Genomic DNA, 25357 nt, shown 5'->3' with positions numbered 1-25357 from the left:
AACAAAAAAAAAATCGAAGGTGGCGTTTTTTTTTTATTTAGCCGTGCCCCGCATTGTGCTTACAGGCAGGAACTTGGCACTGTTTGATTTCAGCAGTGCGATTGTGTTGGAGCCTGGCTTACCTCCACCCCGCACCCCCCCCTCCCCCCCCACTCCCCCCCACCTCCCCCCCCCCCCCCCCCCAACCCTTTTTCTCCTCTGCCGAAACGAGTTAACAGAGAACTGGTCTTTAGAGTGTTGTGGTTGGGGTGGGGGGGGGAGGTGGTGGTGGTTGGTGTGCGGGAATCGAGGATTACTTGCCAAGGTTACAGAATGAGGCTTTGGGGAAGTTTCGGAATGGAAAGTGTCCTCGCTGTGTTCAAATTCTCATGCACCGTCGACAATCTCCCGACACTGGCCTGCCCGCCACCCGCAACTAAGTTGCCCCCGCCTCCCCCCCCCCCACCCCTTCTATTTTTCCAGAAAGAAAAACTCGCAGCAATTTAAGACAGGATCCAGCCAGTGAGTTGTCCAAATATTTGATGCTCAGGACAGTACAAATTATAAGGCAGCTACTAAACACACTTATTACAAAGAGATGTCACTGTACATAACTAAAAAGTGAGATCACAATTAACGTTTCTTTAAAAGATAGACGGGATTTTGCCAGCCACTTGGCACTGAGGTTATCAAATTATTCTTTCCATTTTCACATGCAGATGTGTGTGTTTGCATGTGTGTGTGTATATATATATATTTACATACATGTATATATGTGTGTTGTGTGTGTGTGCATGTGTGTAAAAATACCACTGCTAATCTTTCTGTTAAATTCCCAGTGCCCATTGCTAGTCATGGCACATGCCCAGTGGGGGTAAGTTCACACATTACCCCCCCCCCCCCCGCCCAAATTCACCCCTTGACAAGTCAAGTGAAGTGGAACATGACAGGGAGAATTTGTGTCAGGTTTGGAAGGAGGGCAGGATGCGCCAGGTCTGACCGTTACAGGGCGCGAACCCCCCCCCCCACCCAAAAAAAAAGGGCTGCGCCCACTCCCTCGGTCACCGCGGCAGTCTTGATATCTGGCGGGTGGCCTGCGGTCACGCCAATGCCACCCTCGCATCTGCTTGCCAGCCGGGGTGCTGGGTCTCTCTTCGGCTTCCCGAGAAGAACAGCCCCCCCTTCGCCCGGGGAGACGGAGCAAGCCCGGCTCCAAGCGGCCCAGTTTAAGCGGGAGCGTCGGGCTGGCCCATTCAACCTCAGCGCCCACTCCCCCCACCACCTTTCCAACTTCAGAGAGTCGGGGGGTGGGGTGGAGGTTTGATGGTTGACAGACCAGTGCATCACTGGGCAAACTTCAGAGGTGGGGGGGGCGGTGGGGGTAAGATTTTGACCAGGGAGACGAGGGGGAGAGTGTTTTGCGGAGTGGAATGGGGGTGGGCAAAATTAAAAATCAGGTCCTATCTGGATGTTCAGGTGGCATCATAGGGGAAGACGGGACAGTTGGCACTTTGGGAATGAGACGCAAGATAAGCTAACATTTAAATTTAATTTAATTTAATTCTATAGAAATGGTTTGGGCGCCTCCATTGCTGTAATGTTTAAATTATTTTTTTAAATTGGCACCTGTTCACTACACTCAGAGTAAAGATTGTAGATTAAACTGCGGTTTTCCACTGGTTACTTAGTCATTGTCCGAATACCAAATTATATTTAGCAGGGAACAAATTTGTTTTGCTGTCACATGCATGTGTGGGATATTCCTAGATACAAAATGTGTTAATTTTATCCTTTATTTTATCAGATCATGACACCCGCTTAGAAAGTACCCACACAATGAGTTAAATACAATATAATTGTCCTAAATGAGAGGGGACATTCAAATTTTTTTTTCTCACTCTTCCTGGCGATTAAATTTTTTTTGTGAAAACCAGGTGAAGAATTTTCTTTGCCCGCGCGGGTTTTCTGTCTCAGGGAAATTTAAAAGTGGGAACAGTTCAAACACAAGCGATACCGTCCAGCTAAGAAGAAAAGAAAATCGATCGAATGCAAACAAGAAAGGCCCACGAGCTGGAGAGAGACGTAAAACAGGAAAGCAAAATGGGCAACTTACCTGGGTTGTGTACAAAATAGGCTAAGTACAAGTCAAGTTCCTTTACAGAAACTCCAATGTGGTGGGGCTGGACGCACAGGCCTTGGTTACTGCACTGAGGTGACTTCACCAAACGTTCGCCATCCGTACTTTCCAGGGGAGTCCCTTTGAACAATATGACCATTACCAGGTCTAATCTCCAGACCTTGTCTGCCTGCCTTAAACAGTCAATTCGCCGAATCTTCCCTTTCTGGTCAGGGTTGGAAAGGACGCAGCAAGGAGCCTTCTTGCCGGTGATGGTCAGCACGAAATCCTCCCGAAATTCAGGCCGGATATCTTTCCGCAGTTTTGCCAGGAGCCGAGACGCCCACTTTTGCTTGATTTCAGGTTTCTCTCCAAGGAGCTCATCCTTGACCACCCTCTCCTCGTCCTTGGACATACGCTTTTCGTGTTTCTTGAAATACTTGCGCTTGCGAGCCTGCAGGTTGAACCATGTGTAGGAGAAAGCACGGACATGCGGGAGAAGGGCTTCGATGAAGGGATGGAATTCATCCTATTTTGACAGGAGAGAGAGAGAGAGAGGAGGGTAAAGGGGGGGTGGTGGTTGGCAGTGAGGGAAGAGAAGGAAACAAAGGAGAAATGGGAATCAGTACCATTGCGAAACAATTGGGGGGAAAAAAAAATTAGCAGAAAAATTCAATTTTAAATATCACGTTAGATTTGCAAAACACACACGCACACACAGTCGTAAAATACAGTTCCATTGCGTCCATGCAGGCATTTTTAAAATAGTTACCATTTCGAACTCTCATTACGTTGGGAACTGATCTGTGTTCAGTGACTGTACCCAACACGGGGTGAAGCGTCTCTGCCTCTCTCTCTCACACACACTCACACGCGCGCACAAAATGTGACACTTCCAGCAAACGGCTTTATATAATTTTTTTTTTAAAAAAAGGACTTAATCATGCACAAACAGCCTTGGCCAAAATATAAAAAAAAAGAAAGTTCGTCTGATAGCAGGGTTCTCTGGCCTATTTGGAAGAGGCAATGGTAGCAATGGAGGGACGGATGGCCGTATTGGAGCGGGTACGACAGACCCGCTGGCAGAGAAGACTACAGCTTTTCTTTCTCTCTCTCTCTCTCTCTCTCTCTCCCTCCCTTTCTCTCTCGCTCGCTCGCTCTCTCTTTCCCCACACAATCTCCAACCATTTGCTTGAGCTTTTGCCAGCATAAGGTCCACCTATTTGGCTAAGTCACGCCTACCAGGCAGCCAATCGCAACGCCTAAAGTGGAACTGTGCAGTCGGAGATAGATTGCAATTTGCCAAATCGCTGCTTCATATGCTATGAATAAGCAAAGTCCAGCAGTTATGAATTTTTCATTTTTTTTCTCTCTCTCTCTCAGTAGCATGGCAGGTTGGGGGCATCGTACACCATTAAAAACACACACAGTCCCACTAGACCTCCACCAGCTGCTCCTTTTAAAATGAAATACCAGATTAACAAACAATTTAATTTTGTCTCTTTTTCTTTAAAGAAAATCCCCCTTCCTCTGAGCGGACTTGTTTCTAGATTGGCATGGCAGTGCGTTTTGGGGAGGGGGGGTGGTTAGAAAGGAGGTGGGGGGGGGGGCGGGAAACAAATTACCAGAAAAGAAACATCACACAGTCACCGTCAGCCCGTCTCACACAGATTCTGACTTTGCAATATTCATGCACTAGCTGCCACTTGCTGCTAAGTGTTGCTCGCACCCGGCATTGAAATACTTCCCTGTCCTTTCATCCCTCCTGTTCTTCTCAAAAAAAATAATTGACTTGGCAAAGTAGGTAGGGGGTGGTGGCTGGGGAGAGAGACCCGTCAGGACTGGAGCGAGAGATTTGATGGCAATCGAGGAAAATATCGCCCGCTCCCTCTCCATCTCACTCTCTCTCTCTCTCGCCGTGACAGAGAAATCCTAACTCTCACTAAACTTTTGTTCCTGCTTCTTTTCAAAGCCTTGCTCCATAGTCTACAGGGCTTGATGCCAACCTCACTGCCCTGTCTGGAAGTAAGTCAACACCAGTCACATTTTCACTCACTGGCACGGCAGCACTTAAGGAAAAAAAAAACCAGCTAACCTATTAAATTAATGTGGTTAGTTAACGTGAGCGCCCAGTTTTGACAAGCGACCTGCAAATTGTGAATTTATCTTTTCCCTTTCTCGATGCCCGCTCTATCGTCAGAACGAGCAGTTTTGTTTTTTATCTATCTGTCTGTCTCTCTCTCTCTCTTTCGTTCTCTCCCTCCTGAGTTAACCTGTGAAAGTTTCGCTTAGTTGCCGTTTCCTCCGAGGGCAGTTGGAGTTCAAGGAAAATGAGGGCCGCGCGCAAAATCGCACCTCAATTTTGAGAACAAAAAAAATGCTGTGGTTCCAAACCAACGTGGCTGGAAGCTTTTATTGTGGAACTCCAATTTTTGCCCCTCACCCCGAGGGAATTTTTGTGTAGGAAAAGGAGTGGGAAGCAATGAAAATCAGGGAAATAATATTTTCCAAGTGGAGGCACATTTTAGATGCGCGTTTGTGTCTGTATGCACGCGCGTGTGTGTGTGTGTATGTATGCGTTTTATTTTTTTTTTAGCTAGGCTAGAGACCTCACACAGATCTGTGTTGGCTTTGAAAATCGCCTTGTCGGATGAATAACACAGCATACAAAAAGAAAATTAGTGGCAGCTCGGAGGGTGCTCCCCCCTACCCCGCTCTTTCCAAGCGCAGGACAGGTGTAAAAGGCTGAAATTGTTTTTGTTGCACCGTTTTGAATTTGACGAACGAGCTGCAGCTCGGTTAACCCCACGCGCGCGTTAACTGTTCGCGTCGGTTTGCAGTTAAACTTGCTCGCAAGCATAGAGATGGCGTGGGGGGGGGGGGGAGCGGCAGCAGGCAACGTGCTAAATTTATCGGACTTAATCACAGAGTAGTCTTGTCTGTATTTATATTGGCACAAGTCCTCGTTCGCGTGTAAAATAATTGTTTAGTGTTCTCCGCAGAACGAGAACGTAAAAGGACAAGCGCGCGCTCCTGCACACCGACACACTCGCCCTGGCAAAGCATTCCTCGCTCATTTCTCAAAAAACCCACCCGCCACCTGACAGAGCGGCTCCCACTACTTTTCCTAAATTTAAAAAAAACAACCCCAAGGAACAGCTCAAACGGGCCAATGCCAATTCCTCACCCCACTCCCACTGCCCCGCTTTCACATTTCCCTTGGTTTGCCTGGCATAACCCTTTTCCTTTCGCAGACATCTCAGGACACTACGGGACGCGAGGCCGAGTTTGCCCAGGCTCCAATTATTAAAACCAATTTAGTTACCGACCCCCTTGACCCTCAACCCTTGCCAATACATTCCTTCCAGGTGGCTATGCGTTTTAAATTTCAATTTTTTTTTTGCCACCCATCAAATTTGCACTGGTCCATTTTATTTTGGCGGGTCCATTTCGTTAGAATTTTTTTTCAGCCCGAAATCAACTTCCAAATGAATAAAAGACATTACAGATCTACCCTGTCTGCTCCGAGAACAAAAGAAAGTAAGTAACAGCGACAGAGATTAATTTGTTTTTGTTAAAAAAAAGTATCTCTTATTAAAATCTCACTGTCACCCTCAAAAAATATTATCAATTTTCCAAATAAATTTATTGCACAGAAATTTCAGCCCTAGAATTTAAAAATTGCTTCCAGATATCATATATAAATATCTTACATATGAAACAATATACCTCTTGCTAGATACATACTTTTTTTAAGCAAATACGATATCCAGGAATATTATTATGTATAGATATGTATTACCTGTGTATAAATATCCGAGTATGGTTTTATATATAATACAAGACATTTGTATCAATATATTCTTGAAGTGAAAATATTATTCATCACACTTGCCAATGTTTGTATCAAATCCATACATATATCGTGTAGCAATCTGCTTTGTCTGAAACTAAGCTGTCACCAGCCAGTGGCAAAAATAATACCAGAAATAAAATATTTTCGAAGAGGCTTAATTCAAGCAACTGTAAAAATTCGAAGGGACGTGCCCAGCTATTTAATTTGCTGCCTTTAATCCAATTGTATTTTTTGGGAGAAGAAAAGCTGTGTCCATATTTTATTAATAGTGGGGGGGAGAGAGAGAATAGGGAAAAGTCGAGGCTTATTGGAGTAACTCAACCGGGCACATCTTCCGGCCCTCGCCCTGCTATTTTATATGGGATGACCTACAAGCTAAGTTAGGTCACTAAAGAGTGGCACTTTATGTGAAGTGAACACACTTTCCTCCCTCGTAGGATCAGCGTTGCAGTATTTGAACTGTACTAAAACGCCTACAGTTTTGAACGCAGCCCTGTCTGTCTTTCCCAGGACAAATCTCATAGAATTTGATACAGCGAGGCAGACTCCCTCATTAACCCCTCGGCAAAACTGCCCCCTCGCTTAAATATTTTTCTTCCCCCCACCCCCCCAAAAAAATGTTCAAGTTCATATTAATTCTCAATCCTTTTTTTAGGCCGACGAGGCTGGTCCTTTTTTTTTCTCTCTCTCTCCCTGTCCAGAATTATTTTGAGTTTAAGAAAGAACTCTTTTGTATGCACTCAGCAGCTGTGCTTTGAGCTTGCACCCAAGTAAATATTACCCTTTTACAAAGCAGTTACCGTAAGCCAAAATGTGGATTTCGTGAGGGGCTTGGCTGAAGCGGGGATGTGAGTCCGAACGGGGGGGGGGGGGGGGGGGAGGACTGACTCTCTCTCTCACTCACACGCACACATACAGTTCAAACAACTATATATATAAAAAAACCAAAAGTCCGGAAGTTCAGAAGCGAAACTCAGGTACACAGCTAACACACACACACTGGGAGCACACTTCGCCTGCGTTCTCAGTCCCCAACAAATAGAACAACCACCTCCTGGGGCAACTTGAGAGGCAATGGGTTGAATATTTTGAAGCGTTAGATTTTCCTCTCTCCCTTGAAGCAAGGTTTGCCTTTTAACTTTGGTGCTTAATGGTTTGTTAAAATCTGCTTCCATTATTTTATTTTAACTGAGTCACTTTTTTGGGTGTGTGTGTGTGTGTGTATATATGCAGTGGAAAAGTTGCCTGCCTGGGGCAGAGTTGACACCTCAAATTGCGGCAGGAGAGAGAGGGGGTGGGGGGCAGTTTTATCTTAACTTTGCAATTGGGGTATCTGTTGTGGGGGAGGGCTAATGTCTCCAGCCTGCCAAGGAGAGGGGAAGGAAGGGGGGGGGGGGTTTGCAGGCACTCTTGGCTTCTGTGTCTACAGAAGAATTGGCCACCCCACTCTCTCTGGTTTCCCCCCTTTTTATTCTATATTCTTGCATTTCTCTCCTTCCCCCTCAGAAAATTTGAGTCTTCTGTTCCCCCCCCCAACCCTCTCGTTCCTCTCATTCACTAGGTAAGAATTTCTCTTTCCCCCCCCCCTCAATCCCAGGTCCACTGCTCCGTCACCCCTTTCTCCAAAGCTACCTTTCTCTTTAAGCCCCCAACACCCTTCCTCCGCAAGACTAGCCCTGTCCAAACCGGGGGGTCAATATTTAATACTTGGCAAACATTTCTTAGATAGGAACAGGGCTCACCCAACCAAACCCCAAAGTAAAAATCCAGCCAAATCCTCCTGTCCCTGCTAAAGAGTTCAGGATGATATTACCGATTGTGCAGTTTGGAAATTTCACATTATAGAGTGGGATTTTTTCCTTATTTATCGCACGCATTGTAATATTTAAGAGACTTATCAGCCGCTGTAGAATTTAATATTTTTTTTCTGTGTGTGTTTACCTTTTGGCTTTAGGTGATTTTTTTCCCCCCCACTACACGGTAAAGTCCTCTGAGCTGTGACCCTTCTACACTGTCAATCTCTCTCTCACTGCGACCTCTCAACTCCGGGAGGGCGGTAGGTGTAACTGGGGGTGGAGAGTGGGGACATTGTCCTGGCTGATATTTGGGGTGGGTTACCCCCTCTCCGCGATCACTGACCTGGAGTGGGGAGGAGGGGAGAACGATGCGAGACATGGGAGAGGCTTGGAAACAAACTGGGGCTGGCGTTTCATAGATACCCGCGGCTGTTCTGATATTATGTAAACTTCCACTGACAACTTTCTTGTGTGTGTTAGATTTTTTTTTAAAAACGTGAAAACCTCCGCGGTCCTGTTATGTTTTACAACAGCCAATTGTTTGCCCAACAATAAAACAATGTATTCAGCAATCGTCCAGGGAAGAGTTGCAGTAATTTTGTTTTTGGGCTATATTTACACCAGCCGATTGCTTAGTCAACAACGTTGTCTGAGGTTCGGGGAGGAGAGTAGTAAAATTGATTCTTTTTTTTGTTTCATAACTGTGTATTCGTGGGGAGGGGGGAGAGGGAGAGGGGAACATTCGGTGACTCTGCGGACACACAGCTCAGGCAGAATGCGGAGTGAACTTGAATCGCGCGACTACAGACACAACAAGCAGTGTCCAGCAAACCAAATCCAGACATTTTCCCCTTTCTCCTCCACCCAACTCACCCTTCACTCAACATACGGTGGGGAGTCAGCTGACGTGGTGATATTACAGCTGATATTTGCAGGTAATACCTGCACAGTGAAACTCACAGCCTTTACAAGAGTTACCCACCACCCCCCCCCCCACGCCTTTCCTCGCCTTCCCCACCCTCATTCCTCTATCCACCCATCCTTCCCCCCAACTCACCCCAAATATTCAAGCCGTTTCCCTATTCAAAGTCGAGTGAGTGCTTTCCCCCTTTATGCTAATCCTTGAGGTGGGGGGGGGGGGTGGAGAGCTGGGTGTTAGCACAGGCTCTTGTTGAGTTTGTGTGTGTGTGGACTGGCTTTATTCACAGAATCCCGACAGTGCAGAAGTTCGGCCCATCGATTCTGCATAATCCCACCCCGGCCCTATCCCCGTAACCCCACACATTTACCCCTAGCTAATCCCCCCCCCCCCCCGACACTAGGGTTAATTTAGCATGGCCTAATTCATCTAACCATGGGAGGTGAGTTCGGTTCCTGTTTTTTTTTGGGGGGGGGAATGGGGGGCGGTTGGGGAGAGAGGTGGGAATCTTCTCTCTTCCTAAATCATTTGGAGAAACCTATTAAATGCGGAGTGGGTTGCTAATCTGCAATCCCAATGATTTTAAAAATACCAACACATTTCTAAGATGGGGTTGGGGTTTAATTTATTGGGGGGGGGGTAAAATTTTGTGTTATTCTCTGTCCTCAGTTCTCCATCCCATGCTACCACTTTTTTATTTGGTCCTCTCTCCAAACTTGCTCTCTGCACTCCTCACTTCCACCTCCTGGTTCAGTTTCTGGAGAATTATTTTGGAACTCGTACCTATCCGAGCAGAAGAGGCACGCACCTTTCCAGGGATTAACTAAGTAGAGGTTTTTGGAGACCTGTCTATTTATTCATCGTTGCCAATATTTCCAAAGTTGCCAAACGTTTTTTTTCAGAAAACAAATAAATCCAATGAATAACTTTTGTTTTAGAAAAAAATGGAAAATAATTTCGTTGCGTATACGTAGGTGCTTTATTGTGAAATTCCCTGGCTAATCCACCCTGGACATTCTCTCTTCCACCGTCTTCCATCGGGAAAAAGATACAAAAGTCTGAGGTCACGTACCGACCGAATCATAAACAGCTTCTTCCCTGCTGCTGTCAGACTTTTGAATGGACCTACCTCGCACTAAGTTGACCTTTCTCTAGCTATGACTGTAACACTTCATTCTGCACCCCTCTCTTTTCCCTCTCTCTGAACGGTATGCTTTTGTCTGTACAGCGCGCAAGGAACAAGACTTCTCATTGTATCCCAATACATGTGACAATAATAAATCACATCAAATCTATCGCTTCGCCAAACGGCAAGGACCAACATTGCCCAGACACAGCAAGATCCCAGGGGCTGGGCGGCCAGCTGGGACTCAGAGGGTTAAGCTCACCAGTAGCAGCCAAGTTATAGCCAGGAAATCCGTCACTGGCGCACACTCTCTCACACACACGCGGCTGAGACAGTGCTGATTGCCACATTGGTTAGAATAGGGGATTCGAGGCTAGAATTTGAGTGGTGGATCCAGGTGTGGTTTAAATTTGCCCTGAAAAGCATTGTGTAATCCAAACTGCAACGAGCAAGAAAGTGACCCAATAATGATACAAAGCGAGCAAACTAAAGCACCTTCCTTCGTTAACAAGCCCGTTAGCATGACGGTAGGACAATTCTATCTTGCACACAATGCTTTAATTGTATCATTTTGGGGGAAGACGCAATGTATCTCTTACCCCCTCTTACCCCTTTTCTTTTGGTGCCCCTACTTTCCACTTTAGGAATGAGTAAATTCCAGATAACCAAATGCTACATTTTTAAAAGAAAAAAAAGCTCGCTGTTTGTGCACAGACACACAATCTCTCTCCCAGTTATAATAAAATAGAACATGGCTCTTTTTAACCGCCCAGCCCCCTGTAATTTTTATTTACTGGATAGTTCCCCACACGCTGTGTTGTTCAGCACACCGATACTGTCCGCTTGCTCTTTACTGTATTCCCTTCCCAGCCAAACACACAGCCCAACCCCAGCTTCAGGGAGGTCAGTTAAGCAACAATTCCTGCCTCTCATTCTGAAATAAAAGTGCCGACAATGTGTGTGTGTGCGCGCACCTGTATGTTTGTGTGTGTGTATGTGTGTGCGCCTTTGGCTGCGTATTTGTATTTGCATCCGTTTGTTAATCTGTGTATTTGCAGCTCAATATGTGTGTGTGTGTACATACATGTCTGTGTCTCTGATTCTGTCTGTTATGTGTGTCTGTGTCTTTTTGAGTGTGTGCCAGTCCGTGTGCATCAATCAGAGTGTGTCTGTGCCTTTGAGTACATGTCTAAGTAAATCTATGTATGTGTGCATGTGTGTCAGTGTTTGTTCACGTCCTACGTGGGTTTGTACCTAAGTCTCAATGTGCCTCTAGCAATGTGTGTGTGTCTGTGTCTCTATGGGTCTGTGTCAATATGTTTTGTTTGTGTGTGTGTATGTCTCAATGGGTCTGTGCAGGTGCCTCTCTCTCTCTATGGGTCTGTGCCTGTGTGTGCATGTGTCTATGGATCAGTGTCTACCTCTACCTCTGTGTGTGGTGTGTCTATGCCTTCAAGGGCCTGTGTCTGTGTATGTATCCCAATGAGTCCCTATGTGTCTATTGGTCTGTGTGCGTGTGTCTACATCTCTACAGGTCTGTTTGTGTGTGTGTGTTAATGTGGCTATCTCTCTATAGGGATCTATGTGTGCATGTGTATTTATGTGTGTGTGTATTTGTGCGTGTGTATGCGTGTATTTATGAATTTGTGTGTACATTTGTGTGTATATTTGTGTGTATATGTGTGTGCATTTGTGTGTATGCATGTATTTATGCATGTGAATTTGTGTGTACGTTTATGTGTCTATTTGTGTGTGTGTGTATATCTGTGTGTGTGTGTGTGTGTGTGTGGACTAATCTGTTTAGGGTCGAAACTTTGGGCCGGTGGGATTTTACACTGAAGTTAAAGAACATTTGAACAGCTCGCTGCATTGTCCAGTCTGTTGCGATGGATTCCAGCCTTGGTATGTATTTGTATGTCTATGGGTCTGTGTCTTTCTATGTTGTATGTATGTCTCTCTTTGTGTGTGCGCGTGTGTGTGTGTGTGTGTGTCTATGGATGTGTGTCAGTGCGTATTGTGTACATTTCTCAGGATAAATCGCCACCTACTAAGGTAAAATTCTGAATAGCGGCCACCAAAATGCTGGGTGCACTGACTTTTAGGAAAAAGTTTTGCTCCTATTCTGATAGGGAGAATCCAGCTCTTGCAAAAATAATTCAAAATAATCAGATAAATAAAAGCCAGCTGAGATTTTCCTTTCCAAATCAATACAATGTGAAAATGTATGTGTGTGCGTGTGCGGGAGACTTTATTCCGCAATAGTTAATGCTTCTTCGGATCTCTAGACATAAAATACATTCACAAGCTGTGTGGTGAACTTGTACCAATTCAGGTCAACGTGTCAAAGTAGAACCTTTGAATGTAATGCTCCGACAGTTTGTGTGCTGGAACTCAGTAACGGGTGGATTAATGAAGTTACAGACAAAGGGGGATGCCATGCACCATAAACGGGAGCTGATATCATTTCACTCACCGGATCTCTGAAATACCTGAGCCTGTGAGACTGGGGGAACTGCAAATGAACTGCAAAAATTAAAGACCATTCCCGTTTTAGCTTGTGTCATTATCAATTCCTAATCCACCCACATCGCACACACACACTGAGACACAGACATACACACTGAGACACATACACTGAGACACAGACACACACACTGAAACACAAGCACTGAGACACAGACACAGACACACACACTGAGACACATATCCTGAGACACAGACACAGACTGAGACACATACAAAGAGACACACACACACACTGAAACACGTACGCCGAGATATAGGCACAGACTGAGACACACACACTGAGACACATACACTGAGACACACACACACCCTGAGACACACACTGACACACACACAACACAGAGACACATGCACTGAGACACAGACACTGAGACATAGAAACACACACAGACACACATCCAGAGACACATACACATATACTGAGATAGACACACAAACATACACACACGCCACTGACAAACACACCCAGAGACACAGACAGATACACCGAGACACAGACACACAGATGCAGATAGATACACAAACAGCACACAAAACACCAAGGCACAGATACACACACTGCGACACACAGACACACCTAGAGACACAAACACGCAGACACTGAGACACACAGAGACTAAGGCACACAGATGCACCCAGAGACAAAGACGCAGACACTGAGACACAGTCACCAAACTGACAGACACATTGCGACGCACAGGCACACCCAGAGACACATAGAGAGACATGCATAGAGACACACAGACACATACTGCGACACATTCAGAGGTATACACAGACACACACACTGCCACACAGACCAGATTGATGCACACACATATATATACCCACACAGGTGTGTGTGTATATATACACATACAGGTGTACAAACATACAGGCACACAAGGGAATGCACAAGCACTCATACAGACACACATACAGATATGGGAACAAGACATGTCTGTAGAATGTTTTGTTACAGGTGACCTCTCTCAGTAAAGCAAATGAAAACCCGGAGTGGGTTCACAAGAGACAGAGTGTTTTCTCTGATAACCGGTACTAACTGCTGGAGCTGGGGGAAGTTGGCTGCCCCTTTTTGCCACTTTTGAGTGCCACTCTCAGGGGTTGCCCATGAGGTTAAAGCTCTCCACTGCTGAACGAGTTACCCTCCTCCGACAGCTGCATTTTGAATCTTGCTCTGCCACTATCGCGTTCCTGCGCTCGGCCATTCCGAAGTGAACCGTATCACTGGGAAAAGACATCAGTCCAACTTCAACCTCTCTTTGTGATTCTGCCCCTTGTCCATTGCATTGCGAGTGACGTGCCCCCAAAGATCGTTTTTACTCAAATTCCGCATTTTGAGGTGTAGAATGATGCAGCATAGAAGGAGGTCATTCAGCCCATCATGTCTCTGCTAGCTTTTTGATAGCACCCTCCAACTTCCCTCATAAGACCATAAGACATAGGAGCAGAATTAGGCCACTCGGCCCATCAAGTCTGCTCCACCATTCAATCATAGCTGATACTTTTCTCATCCCCGTTCTCCTCCCTTTTCCCCAGAACCCCTGATCCCCTTATAATCAAGAACCTCTCTATCTCTGTCTTAAAGACACTCAATGACCCGGCCTCCTCTGTGGCAAAGAGTTCCACAGATTCACCACTCTGAAGAAATTCCTCCTCATCTCTGTTTTAAAGGATCGTCCCTTTAGCCTGAGGTTGTGCCCTCTGGTTCTAGTTTTTCCTACTAGTGGAAACACCCTCTCCATGTCCACTCTACCCAGGCCTCGCAGTATCCTGTAAGTTTCAATAAGATCCTCCCTCATCCTTCTAAACTCCAACGAGTCTGGACCCAGAGTCCGCAACCATTCCTCATGATCTTTTCTCATAGTCCTGCAATTCCTCTCTCTGCCCCGCCTTCAAATAGTTATCCAATTGGAAAACTTACTAGTGAATCCAGCATCCGTTCAGGCAGCACATTCCGGGGTCACCGCGGAACTCACTGCTTAAAGATTAAAACTTCCATTGACCTTCACTCCTCCAGGGGAGACAATCCCAGTGTCCCGACAAAATTGAAGTCCTTCATGCCTTATTCATTTCCAGTAAGGCACAGTGGCCCAGTGGTTAACACTGCTGCCTCACAGTGCCAGGGATCCGGGTTCGATTCCCAGCTTGGGTCACTGTCTATGCGGAGTCTGCACATTCTCCCCGTGTCTGTGTGGGCTTCCTCCAGGTGCTCCAGTTTCCTCCTACACTCTGAAAGACGTGCTGGTTCGGGTGCATTGGCCGTGCTAAATTGTCCCTCAATGTACCCGAACAGGCACCAGCATGTGGGGATTTTAGGGGATTTTCACAGTAACTTCATTGCAGTGTTAATGTGAGCCGACTTGGGACTAATAAATAAATAAAACTTTAAATAAAAACGTCTCTCAGCTCCTCCACTTGTGGCCAGTTGCTCAGTTAAGGTCAAGTTACCATTATCCCACATAACCATAGGCTTGGGGACAGGGGGGGGTGGGGAAGGGAGAGGAAGAGGTGCTTAAACCTGATGGTGATTTAACCTGAGGGTCACTACACCTCAGATGGGGGGGGGTGGGGGGCGTGGGGGGGGGGAGGCAAGGTTGAGAAAGCAGTGCCTTAGTGGATAACCCCTCAACAGAGAAAACTCCAACCCCACCGAGATATCCCCAATTCCCACAGCCACACAGAGATCTCCCCACCCCCAACCCCACAGAGATAGCTCCCACCCCACAGAGTACCCCCCACCCCCACAGAGATATCCCTACCCTCACAGAGTACCCCCACCCTCGCAGAGTAACCCCACCCCCACAGGGATATCTCTACCCTCACAGAGTACCCCCACCCCACAGAGTACCCCCACCCGCACAGAGATAGCTCCAACCCCACAGAGTACCCCCATCCCACAGAGTACCCCCACCCCCACACAGATATCTCTACCCCCACAGAGTACCCCCACCCCCACACAGATATCTCTACCCCCACAGAGTACCCCCACTCCCACACAGATATCTCTACCCCTGCAGAGTAACCCTACCCCCACAGAGTACCCCCAACCCTGCAGAGTAACCCCACCCCCACAGAGTATCCCCACCCCCACAGAGTAACCCCACCCCCACAGAGTATCCCCACCCCCAGAGTACCCCCACCCCCACAGAGTACCCCCACAGAGTACCCCCACCCCCACAGAGTACCTCCACTCCCACAGAATACCCCCACCCCCACAGAGTACCTCCACTCCCACAGAATACCCCCACCCCCACAGAGTACCCCCACCCCCACAGAATACCCCCACCGCACTGAGTAGCCCCACCCCCACAAAGATAGGCCCATCTTGACAGAGACATCTCCAAACCCACAGGAATACCTCCACCCCAACACAGATGCCCCCGCCCCCCTCCACAGCTGCGTACACTGCCCCGCAGTAATGTCTCCAGTAGCCCTCTGGCAAGGCACCTTTGACCCAGAAGTGAACGAGGGCCACTTTCCTTTAACCTGTTTGGTTTGAAAGGCTGGCACTTTCTTACTTCACTGCACAAACTGAGCAAAATGAAACAATGAATTAGTAGCCGTTCCGAGGCCTGTAATTAAACACAGCGCTTTGATTGAAAGGCTCAACCTGTGGTATCATCTGTAGAGTTTGCTGTCCTCAATTACTGCTCACTCCGCTTTCCTCTGTCCATTATTGTTTAATTAAAAATTAAAATAATTACAGGTTCGAGTCCCAGTATCTCTATTATATTTAATCTGTGTATCTAACCCACTGCTTCCTCGACCAGTCCATTATGTAACCTCGCTGCTGAAACCGCCACAATAGAGAATGCAGCTAAGGGAGGGTCCTTCATTCAGACATCAGAACACAGGCGGAGGGTAGCTGTTCCACCCACAAATTGGTCTTGAGCGCTGCAGAAGGGCCAGCAGGGAGTGGTCGGGCCGAACAGCCACTGATCGGCCACTCAAACGTCTATTTCCTTCTTTCCTCCACCTCGGGCACTCCAAGACAGTGAAGGAAGGGCCTTGGCGTTCTATATTTGAGAATGTGGCACAGCGGGACAGCACTGCTGCTGCCTCACAGTGTCAGGGACCAGGGTTCAATTCGCAGCTTGGGTCCATATCTGTGTGGAGTTTGCACGCTCTCCCTGTGTCTGCGTGGGTTTCCTCCGGGTGCTCCGGTTTCCTCCCTCACTCCAAAGATGTGCAGGTTAGGTGGATTGGCCATGCTAATTTATCATAGAGTCATAAAGGTGTACAGCATGGAAACAGGTCCTTTGGCCCAATTTGTCCATGCTGCCCTTTTTTTGCCCCTTCATCTCCAAAGATGTGCAGGTTAGATGGGTTGGCCATGCTAAATTGTCCCTTAGTGTCCAAAGATGTGCAAGTTAGGTGGATTGGCCATGCTAAATTGCCTCTTAGTGTCCAAAGATGTGTAGGTTAGATGGATTGACCATGCTAAATTACCCCTTAGTGTCCAAAGATGTGCAAGTTAGGTGGATTGGCCATGCTAAATTGTAGATTAGGCGGATGAGCAGGGTAAAGGTGTACTTTGATGGAACGGGGGTGGTGGGAGTGCCTTAGTAAGATGTGCTGTTGGAAAGGGTGCAGAATCGATGGGCCAAATGGCCTTGTTCTGCAGTGTAGGGATTCTATAAATAGAATCGCTTTTTCTAGCACAGGTGAGGTGGGCCGAGTAACCTCTGCCCATGCTGTAAGATTCTATCACAGAACCCCTACAGTGCAGAAAGAGGCCATTCGGCCCACTGAGTCTGCACCGGCCACAATCCCACCCAGACCATGCCCAAATCCCAACGTATTTACCCACTAATCCCTCTAACCTGCGCATCTCAGCACACTAAGGGGCAATTTTATCATGGCTAATCAAGCTCACCATTGTAACTGAACTGGGAAGGGGGAAAAGTTACCACTTTGTCAGTCACCCCGACCTCAGGAATTCCTGTGGAAAGACGGGTTGTGGAGCGAAACTGTCCCTCGAACAGTGAGGATGCAATCATTGCGGATTACTCCTTGGGAAAGGAAAGTTCAGTTCAGTTCACACACGTGCGTTGAAACCAATTTTGTGCAGGTCAGGATGAAGCCACCGTTCTGGTGACCAATCTATATTTTTCCAGGTGAGGTTGGTTTTTTTTTTCATTCTCTTGGCATTGTCATGGCATTCCGGCATTCCAGGCCACAGCTCGATGGAATGACATCCTGCTGCTCGGCTCCTTTGTCTAAGTATCCCATTCCGTGGATCAGTTGGCTCAGGTAACTGGCATCCACCACTGGGGGTGGCAGAGAACCATGGCAGGGCAGAGCTTGCCTTTGTTAGTTGACGTAAGGTGAATAACACATGGAAAAGATATAGGATAATCGTCCAACACCCTCACACGAATTAGTTCTAACATGCAGGCCTCAAATTTGAGAGGTAGTTTGATGGTTCGCAGTGAGTTTCCAGGAACAATTAGTTGCAAGACTGGTAGTTCTGAGATTCAATTAAAGTTACCGTGCCTTCGTCAATAGGATGGTGAGTCCAGAGTTCTGTACTCACATCTCCGGAGTGTTTTAGGTTGAAGCCACAACTTTTTGACTCAGAATTAATGGGGTCACGCGCTCAGCCACTGATAGCCCCCAGTGAGGTATTGTTTCGTGATAACTGGGGGAAGCAGAGAGGCCCCTTAAGCCATGTCCCAACCCACTTGCACAGCAAATGTCTCTTCACCCAGTGTCCATCATAAAGACACAGGACACATTCAGAATTGTGTTGGTCTCAATGAAATCAGTCTAAACTGAATTGGCGGCTCTCCCTGCGCATTCCTGTGCCTTTTTCATTTCAGGAGGGTGCGCAGAAGCAGCAAGAGATATTCCTGTTCAGTTTGCAGCATTCTGTCTCTGGCTTTCTCTCTCTCTGGGAATGGTGGATATCCGTTCAGTCATTTTTAAGTCACACCCACCGGTCAGTTTACCCGTGGAAGTCATCGGGACATTAAAGTTCATAGTTTAAAGGTTATTTATTAGTGTCACAAACATTAACACTGCAATGAAGTTACTGTGGCAATCCCCCAGTCGCCGCACTCCGGCACCTGTTACAGTACACTGAGGGAGAATTTAGCATGGCCAATCCCTGTAACCTGCAGATCTTTGGACACTAAGGGACAATTTAACATGGCCATTCCATTTAACCTATACATCTTTGGATGCTAAGGGACAATTTAGCACGACCAATCCACCTAATCTATATATCCTTAGACACTAAGGGGCAATTTAGCATGGCCAATCCACCTAACCTACACATCTTTGGACACTAAGGGACAATTTAGCATGGCCAATCCATGTAACCTGAACATCTTTAGACACTAAGGGGCAATTTAGCATGACCAATCCACCTAACCTACACATCTTTGGAGCGTGGGAGGAAACCGGAGCACCCCGAGGAAATTGATGCAGACACGGGGAGAACGTGCAAACTTCTCACAGGATAGAATAGAATCCCTACAATACAGAAGGAGGCCATTTGGCCCATCAAGTCTGCACCAAGCACAATCCCACGCAGGCCCTATGCCTGTAAGCCTCATTTACCCTGCCAACCCCATGACCTTAAGGGGCAATTTACACAGACAGTTATCCAAGGCTGGAATTGAACCTGGGTCTCTGGCATGTGATAATCACTGTGCCGCTTCCTCTCCTTGCTCTATCCCAACAGCACTGTGTACTTTTCCTTTGCTTATTGTCTTGTGAATCACTCCTGAAGCTGATCTCATCGCAGCTTCCTGGCACCACACTCTTGGTTATAATTCTATGTAAAACAAACCTTATCTTCCATCTTCCTTCTGGTTCTTTTGTAAATTCTCTCAAAACCGTGTCCCGAGGTTACTGGCCCTCTCGTCCCTGGAAACGGTTTTCCCTTGCTTACTTTTCCTTTCATTCCTGCATGAATGCAGCCATCGCTAGCAAGGCTAATTCTCCTTGAATTAGTAGGGCCAACAGTCATAGAGTCATAGAATCATGGAGGTTTACAGCATGGAAACAGGCCCTTTGGCCCAACTTGCCCAGTTTTTACCATTAAGCTAGTCTCAATTGCCTGCATTTGGCCCATATCCCTCTATACCCATTGTACCCATGTAACTATCTAAATGTTTTTTAAAAGACAAAATTGTACCCACCTCTACTACTACTTCTGGCAGCTTGTTCCAGACACTCACCACCCTCTGTATGAAAAAATTGTCCCTCTGCACCCTTTTGTATCTCTCCCCTCTCACCTTAAACATACACCCTTTAGTTTTAGACTCCCCTACTCTGGGGAAAAGATGTTGCCTTTCTACCTTACCCATGCCCCTCTGTAAGTTCACCCCAAAGCCTCCTACACTCCAGGGAAAAAAGTCCCAGTCTATCCAGCCTCTCCTTATAATTCAAACCACCAAGCACCAGTAACATCCTAGTAAATCTTTTCTGCACTCTTTCTAGTTTAATGATATCCTTTCTATAATAGGGTGACCAGAACTGTACACCGTATTCCAAGTGGGGCCTTACCCATGTCTTGTACAACTTCAACAAGACGTCCCAACTCCTGTATTCAATGTTCTGACTAATGAAACCAAGCATGCTGAATGCCTTCTTCACCACTCTGTCCACATGTGACTCCACTTTCAAGGGACTATGAACCTGTAACCCTAGATCTCTTTGCTCTATAACTCTCCCCAACGCCCTACCATTAACTGAGTAAGTCCTCCCCCCGATCCGATCTACCAAAATGCATCAGCTCACATTTATCTAAGTTTAACTCCATCTGCCATTCTTCAACCCACTGGCGCAACTGATCAGTTGGATCAGTTGCTCACTGGAGTCTAGAAAACTGAGCGGTGATCTAATAGAACCACATCAGATTCTGGAGGTGGCGAGGGGGGGTGGTTTCACAGGGTTGGATGCTGAGAGGATGTTCCCCCAGGTTCGAATCCTGCCATGGCAGATAGAGGAATTTGAATTTTTTTTTAAAAATCTGGAATTGAAAATCTACTGATGACCATGAAACCATTGTCGGAAAAACCCATCAGGTTCACTAATGTCCTTTAAGGAGGGAAATCTGCTGTCCTTACCCGGTCTGGCCTACATGTGACTCCAGAGCCACATCTTTGGACAGTAGGGGGCAATTTAGCATGGACAATCCAACTAACCAGCATGCTTTTGGACTGTGGGAGGAAACCGGAGCACCTGGAGAAAACCCAGGCAGACATGAGGAGAACATGCAGAGTCCACACAGACGGTCACCCAAGAATGGAATTGAGCCCGGGTCCCTGGCACTGTGAGACAGCAGTGCTAACCACTGTGTCACTGTGTCGACTTAAGCCCTCTTCACATTGACCTGACAAAGAATGGTCTGTTGCTGGAGGTCCCACTGACATTCATTGACTTGTACCCCAGAGCCTTGACTAAGGGAACACGGGGAAACGGGGAATGCAGGGTGCCAATTTTATATCAACTGCTAGGAAAATCGATGGAAAAGCGACTTCATGACAACCAAGGTGTGGCTGGATGGGTCTTTGTAGGTTCAGAGTGAGGGGATAGAGTTCCTCTGATTTTTCTACTCAAACTCCAGCAATAAATTGCCTGTGTTCAGTACGGATTTGAGTTCAGAACAAGGCACTCTGAAACACAGTGCGGGAGCTGGTAACTTGACAGTTAAAAGAAAACAAGAGTGGGCTGACCTCCACACCATCCTCCAGATTAATCTCACCATGTGTAATCATGTGGTGGACCTAATTTATGTTTATGAATCGCAAGAATGGAAGCAGAGATTTCCACTATACCTCAACCCTCCCAGTGCAATTTGTTCCAGAAACCAGCCTTTGGTGTTCGTTTTGGACTCAACCTCGCCACTGCCAGTCACAGTTCCTCCGAGTCTTTCATCTCTGGCCTCCCAAGCTCTGTTCGAACCAACTCACCCGTCGCCTGCACCCTATCCCCTGCGATGTTGTTCAAAACATTATTTCATGGGACGGCACAGTGGTTAGCAACACTGTCTCACAGCGTCAAGGATCCGGGTTCAATTCCAGCTTCGGGTGACTGTCTGCGTGGAGTTTGCACATTCTCCCCGTGTCTGTGTGGGTTTCCTTCTGGTGCTGCAATTTACGGTGGCACAGTGGTTAGCACGGCCGCCTCACAGTGCCAGGGACCCAGGTTCGATTCCAGCCTCGGGTCACTGCCTGTGCGGAGTCTGCAACTTCTCCCCATGTCTGCGTGGGTTTCCTCCGGGTGCTCCGGTTTACAGTGGTTAGCACTGCTGCCTCACAGCAGGTTCGATTCCCAGCTTGGGTCACTGTCTGTGCAGAGTTTGTACATTCTCCTGCGTGGGTTTTCTCCGGGTGCTCTGGTTTATGGTGGCACAGTGGTTGGCACTGCTGCCTCACAGTGCCAGGGACCCGGGTTTGATTCCGGCCTTGGAGTCTAATAATCTGTGCGGAGTCTACATATTCTCCCCGTGTCTGTGTGGGTTTCCTCCGGGTGCTTGAATTTCCTCCGGGTGCTCGAGTTTCCTCCCACAGTCCGAAAGACAAGCTGGTTAGATGCATTGGCCGTGCTAAATTCTCTCTCAGTGTTCCACCGAACAGGCGCCAGATGTGATGACCAGGGGATTTTCACAGTAACTTCACTGCAGTATTAATGTAAGCCTACTTGTGACACTAATAAATGAACTTTATAAACTTTAGAAATACTTTAATATATGTGCAGGTTAGGTGGATTGGCCATGCTAAATTGTCCCTTAGTGTCCAAAGATGTGCAGGTTAGGGGGATTGGCCATGCTAAATTGTCCCTTAGTGTCCAAAGATGTGCAGGTTAGGGGGATTGGCCATGCTAAATTGTCCCTTAGTGTTGAGGGATTAGCAGGGTAAATACGAGGGGTTACAGGGATAAGGTCTGAGTGGGATTGTTGTCGCAGCTGGTTTGATGGGCCAAATGGCCTCCTTCTGCACTGCAGGGATTCAATGATTCCCAGCAAGGGTTTGCTGCCCATTCCTAATTAACTTTTGTCTGAGTGCTTTTCAGGCCATTTCAGAGGGCAGTTGAGAGTCAACCACATTGCTGTGGCTCTGGAATCAGATGTAGGCCAGACCGGGTAAGGACGGCAGATTTCCTTCCCTAAAGGGACATTAGTGAACCAGATGGGTTTTCCCGACAATGGTTTCATGGTCATCAGTAGATTCTTAATTCAGGATGCATTTTTATTGAATTAAAATTTCACCATCTGCCGTGGCGGGATTTGTACCCGGGTTTCCAGAACATCAGTTGTTTCTGGATAGTCCTGGGATAATAGCACTAGGCCATCACCTCCCCATTGAGGAAAGGGAAGCTCGGGGAGGAAATCTCACGGTGTTGCGGGCAGTGTCACAGAGTGGGATATTCTATGCTGCAAATCAGTCTGAGAGACGGTGCAGTGCACCCATTAGGATAATTGACATCTAAAACATTTCGACATCTACAATCCTGCCAAAGCACGGGGAACACCCCTGCGTGAATGCAGCCCAGTCTATCATGCAAACCAGCTTCCCATCCATTGACTCTGTCTACGCTTCCCACTGCCTCGGGAAAAGCAGCCAGCGTAATCAAGGACCCGACGCACTCCGGACATTCTCTCTTCCGTCAGGAAAAAGATACAAAAGTCTGAGGTCACGTACCAACCGACTCAAGAAGAGCTTCTTCCCTGCTGCTGTCAGACTTTTGAATAGACCTACCTCACATTATGTTGATCTTTCTCTACACCCTAGCTATGACTGTAACACTACATTCTGCACTCTCTCCTTTCCTTCTCTATGAACGGTATACTTTTTCTGTAAAGCGTGCAAGAAACAATACTTTTCACTGTATGTTAATACATGTGGCGATAAAAAATCAAATCAAAACTGAAATCTCCCTGGAGAGACAGCAGTGAGCCATAAAGCATACAGCTCATGCCAACTGCCTTCCTGTGGCTTCAGGCTATGAGTGAGTATCTTGGCTTTTGTGGCACCACTCTCGCCTCAGTCAGCAGCTGGCACCTTCACATCCGATCCTGGGGGTGAGCAAACACACTGTTTAGGCACGACCCATCCATCAGCTAAGGTGCCGACTTGAGGTCCCACCCTCAGAGTCCCGTGGAGATTTATGGGAGCACTATTCAAAGAAGGGCAGATGTGGGAGGGGGGTGAGGGGAGGGGTGAGTGGGAGGAGTGTTTCGGGGAGGGGGTGGGGGGATGATGGTGTTCAGGGTGGTCACCAGTCCTCCCTCAGTCAAAAACGTGGGCAGCACAGTGGCACAGCGGTTAGAACCGCCGCCTCACAGCGCCAGGGACCCAGGTTCGATTCCTGGCTTGGGTCACTGTCTGTGCGGAGTCTGCACATTCTCCCTGCATGGGTTTCCCCCGGGTGCTCCAGTTTCCTCCCACAGTCTGAAAGAGGTGCAGGTTAGGTGGATTGGCCGGGCTAAATAATTCCTCATTGTTAGGGGGACTAGCTAGGGTAAATATGTGGGGTGTCAAGTTGGGGTAAATATGTGGGGTTACGGGGATAGGGTCTGGGTGGGATTGTGGTCAGGGCAGGCTCAATGGGCCGAATGGTCTCCATCTGCACTGTGAGGATTCTATGGTGCTACGAAATATACCAAATTCACCCAACTGCCATCTGTGGGATCTTGCTGTGCATGAACTGATAACTGCACTAATAAACATTCCACTTCAATGTACTAATTGCAGAGGTTTTTGGCTTCGGTGCTTTGTCTCAAGTAACTTGACTTTACCATGTTCAATTAAAAGATTCAAGGTGTGAAGAGAAAGTAGTGTGATCAGGTTCTCCATGAGATGCATTTACTCCCTCACATTTTCCCTTGTACCCGAGTCCATTTAATATAAAAATGTTCAGTCTTGTGAACCTGACCCTGCAGGATGTTCTCAAACACCAATGCTGCACTGCCAAATTTTCCACGAAAACATATTAAACATTATATTCCTCATTTAATCTACTTGGCAGATCTGTTCAAATACAACCTGTCCTAATCTGGTAGAGAGTGGCACAGTGGCGCAGTGGTTAGCACTGCTGCCTCACAGCGCCAGGGACCCAGGTTCAATTCCCAGCCTTGGGTCACTGCCAGTGTGGAGTCTGCACATTATCATAGAATCCCTACAGTGCAGAAGGAGGCCATTCAGCCCATCAAATCTGCACTCACCACAGGCCCTCTCCCCATAACCCCGCGCATTTACCCGAGCTAGTCCTCCTGACAATTTAGCAACGGGCCAATCTACCTAATCCCCACATCTTGGGACTGTGGCAGGAAACCGGAGCACCCACAGGAAACCCACGCAGGCACGGGGAGAACATGCAGACTCCGCACAGACAGCGACCCGAGCCGGGAAACGAACCCGGGGTCCCTGGTGAGGCAGCAGTGCTAACCACTGTGACACCGTTCTCCCCACATCGACATGGGTCTCCTCCAGGTGCTCCAGTTTCCTCCCATAGTCTGAAAGGCACGCTAAATTCTCCCTCAGCGTACCCGAACAGGCGCCGGAGAGAAGACCTTTAATTATCTAGACAAGCATTCTAATTTCATATCTCCTACCTCCACTCCAGCAATGTCCATTTAGCCATGTCCTTTAAACATTTGATTTACACATACTTTTCCTCCCCGAGTCATTGTACCGTTCCTCGGCCCAGCTGAGTTTACACCTGGAGTCTTGAGCAGAGGTTGAACCAGAAAGTTGAGTTCCGTTAGCAACTTCAGATGGTTAAAATCAGAAGAAATATTGACATTCTGGGCACAGAGAGGGAGTGCACGGCTCTCACAGTCAATGTTGTGAGCAATCAGCACGCACTTCACTCCACTCGCCCTCGCTTTACGTGCGAATCACTTCAGTCACACCCGTAGGGAAAAAAACTACACAGGTGGAAATCGGTGGAACGTGGCAACCCTGCCCGCAGGAAACAATATCTCGTGGGGGCCACACTGAGATTGGCCGCATGTGCCCCTCTCCACAGGCCGCAGGCTGCCCCCCTCCCACCACACTGTCTTAGGACATGAGTTGTGAGA

The 25357-nt window shown here is 47.4% G+C and overlaps 1 protein-coding gene across 5 annotated transcripts in view; it reads right to left on the bottom strand.

Annotated features, from left to right (window-relative positions):
- The window catches only part of nfixb (nuclear factor I/Xb), a 506674-nt gene that overhangs the window by 439305 nt on the left and 42012 nt on the right, over positions 1-25357 (bottom strand). For 4 of the 5 annotated variants that reach the window (XM_080216733.1, XM_080216732.1, XM_080216734.1 and 1 more), the window contains one exon: positions 2093-2624. In XM_080216733.1, coding sequence (XP_080072859.1) covers positions 2093-2624 — 532 coding nt within the window. Of the gene's footprint in view, positions 1-2092; positions 2625-2867; positions 3252-25357 lie in introns of those variants that run through there. The other variant, XM_080216736.1, reaches the window with a different exon arrangement.

The sequence above is a fragment of the Carcharhinus amblyrhynchos genome, chromosome 33 (genome assembly GCF_965287045.1).
Source record: "Carcharhinus amblyrhynchos chromosome 33, sCarAmb.v2.hapA, whole genome shotgun sequence".
NCBI classification, from domain to species: Eukaryota; Metazoa; Chordata; class Chondrichthyes; order Carcharhiniformes; family Carcharhinidae; genus Carcharhinus; species Carcharhinus amblyrhynchos.
The sequence above is the reverse complement of the archived record's forward strand: the minus strand, read 5'-3'. Positions and strand labels throughout refer to the sequence as shown.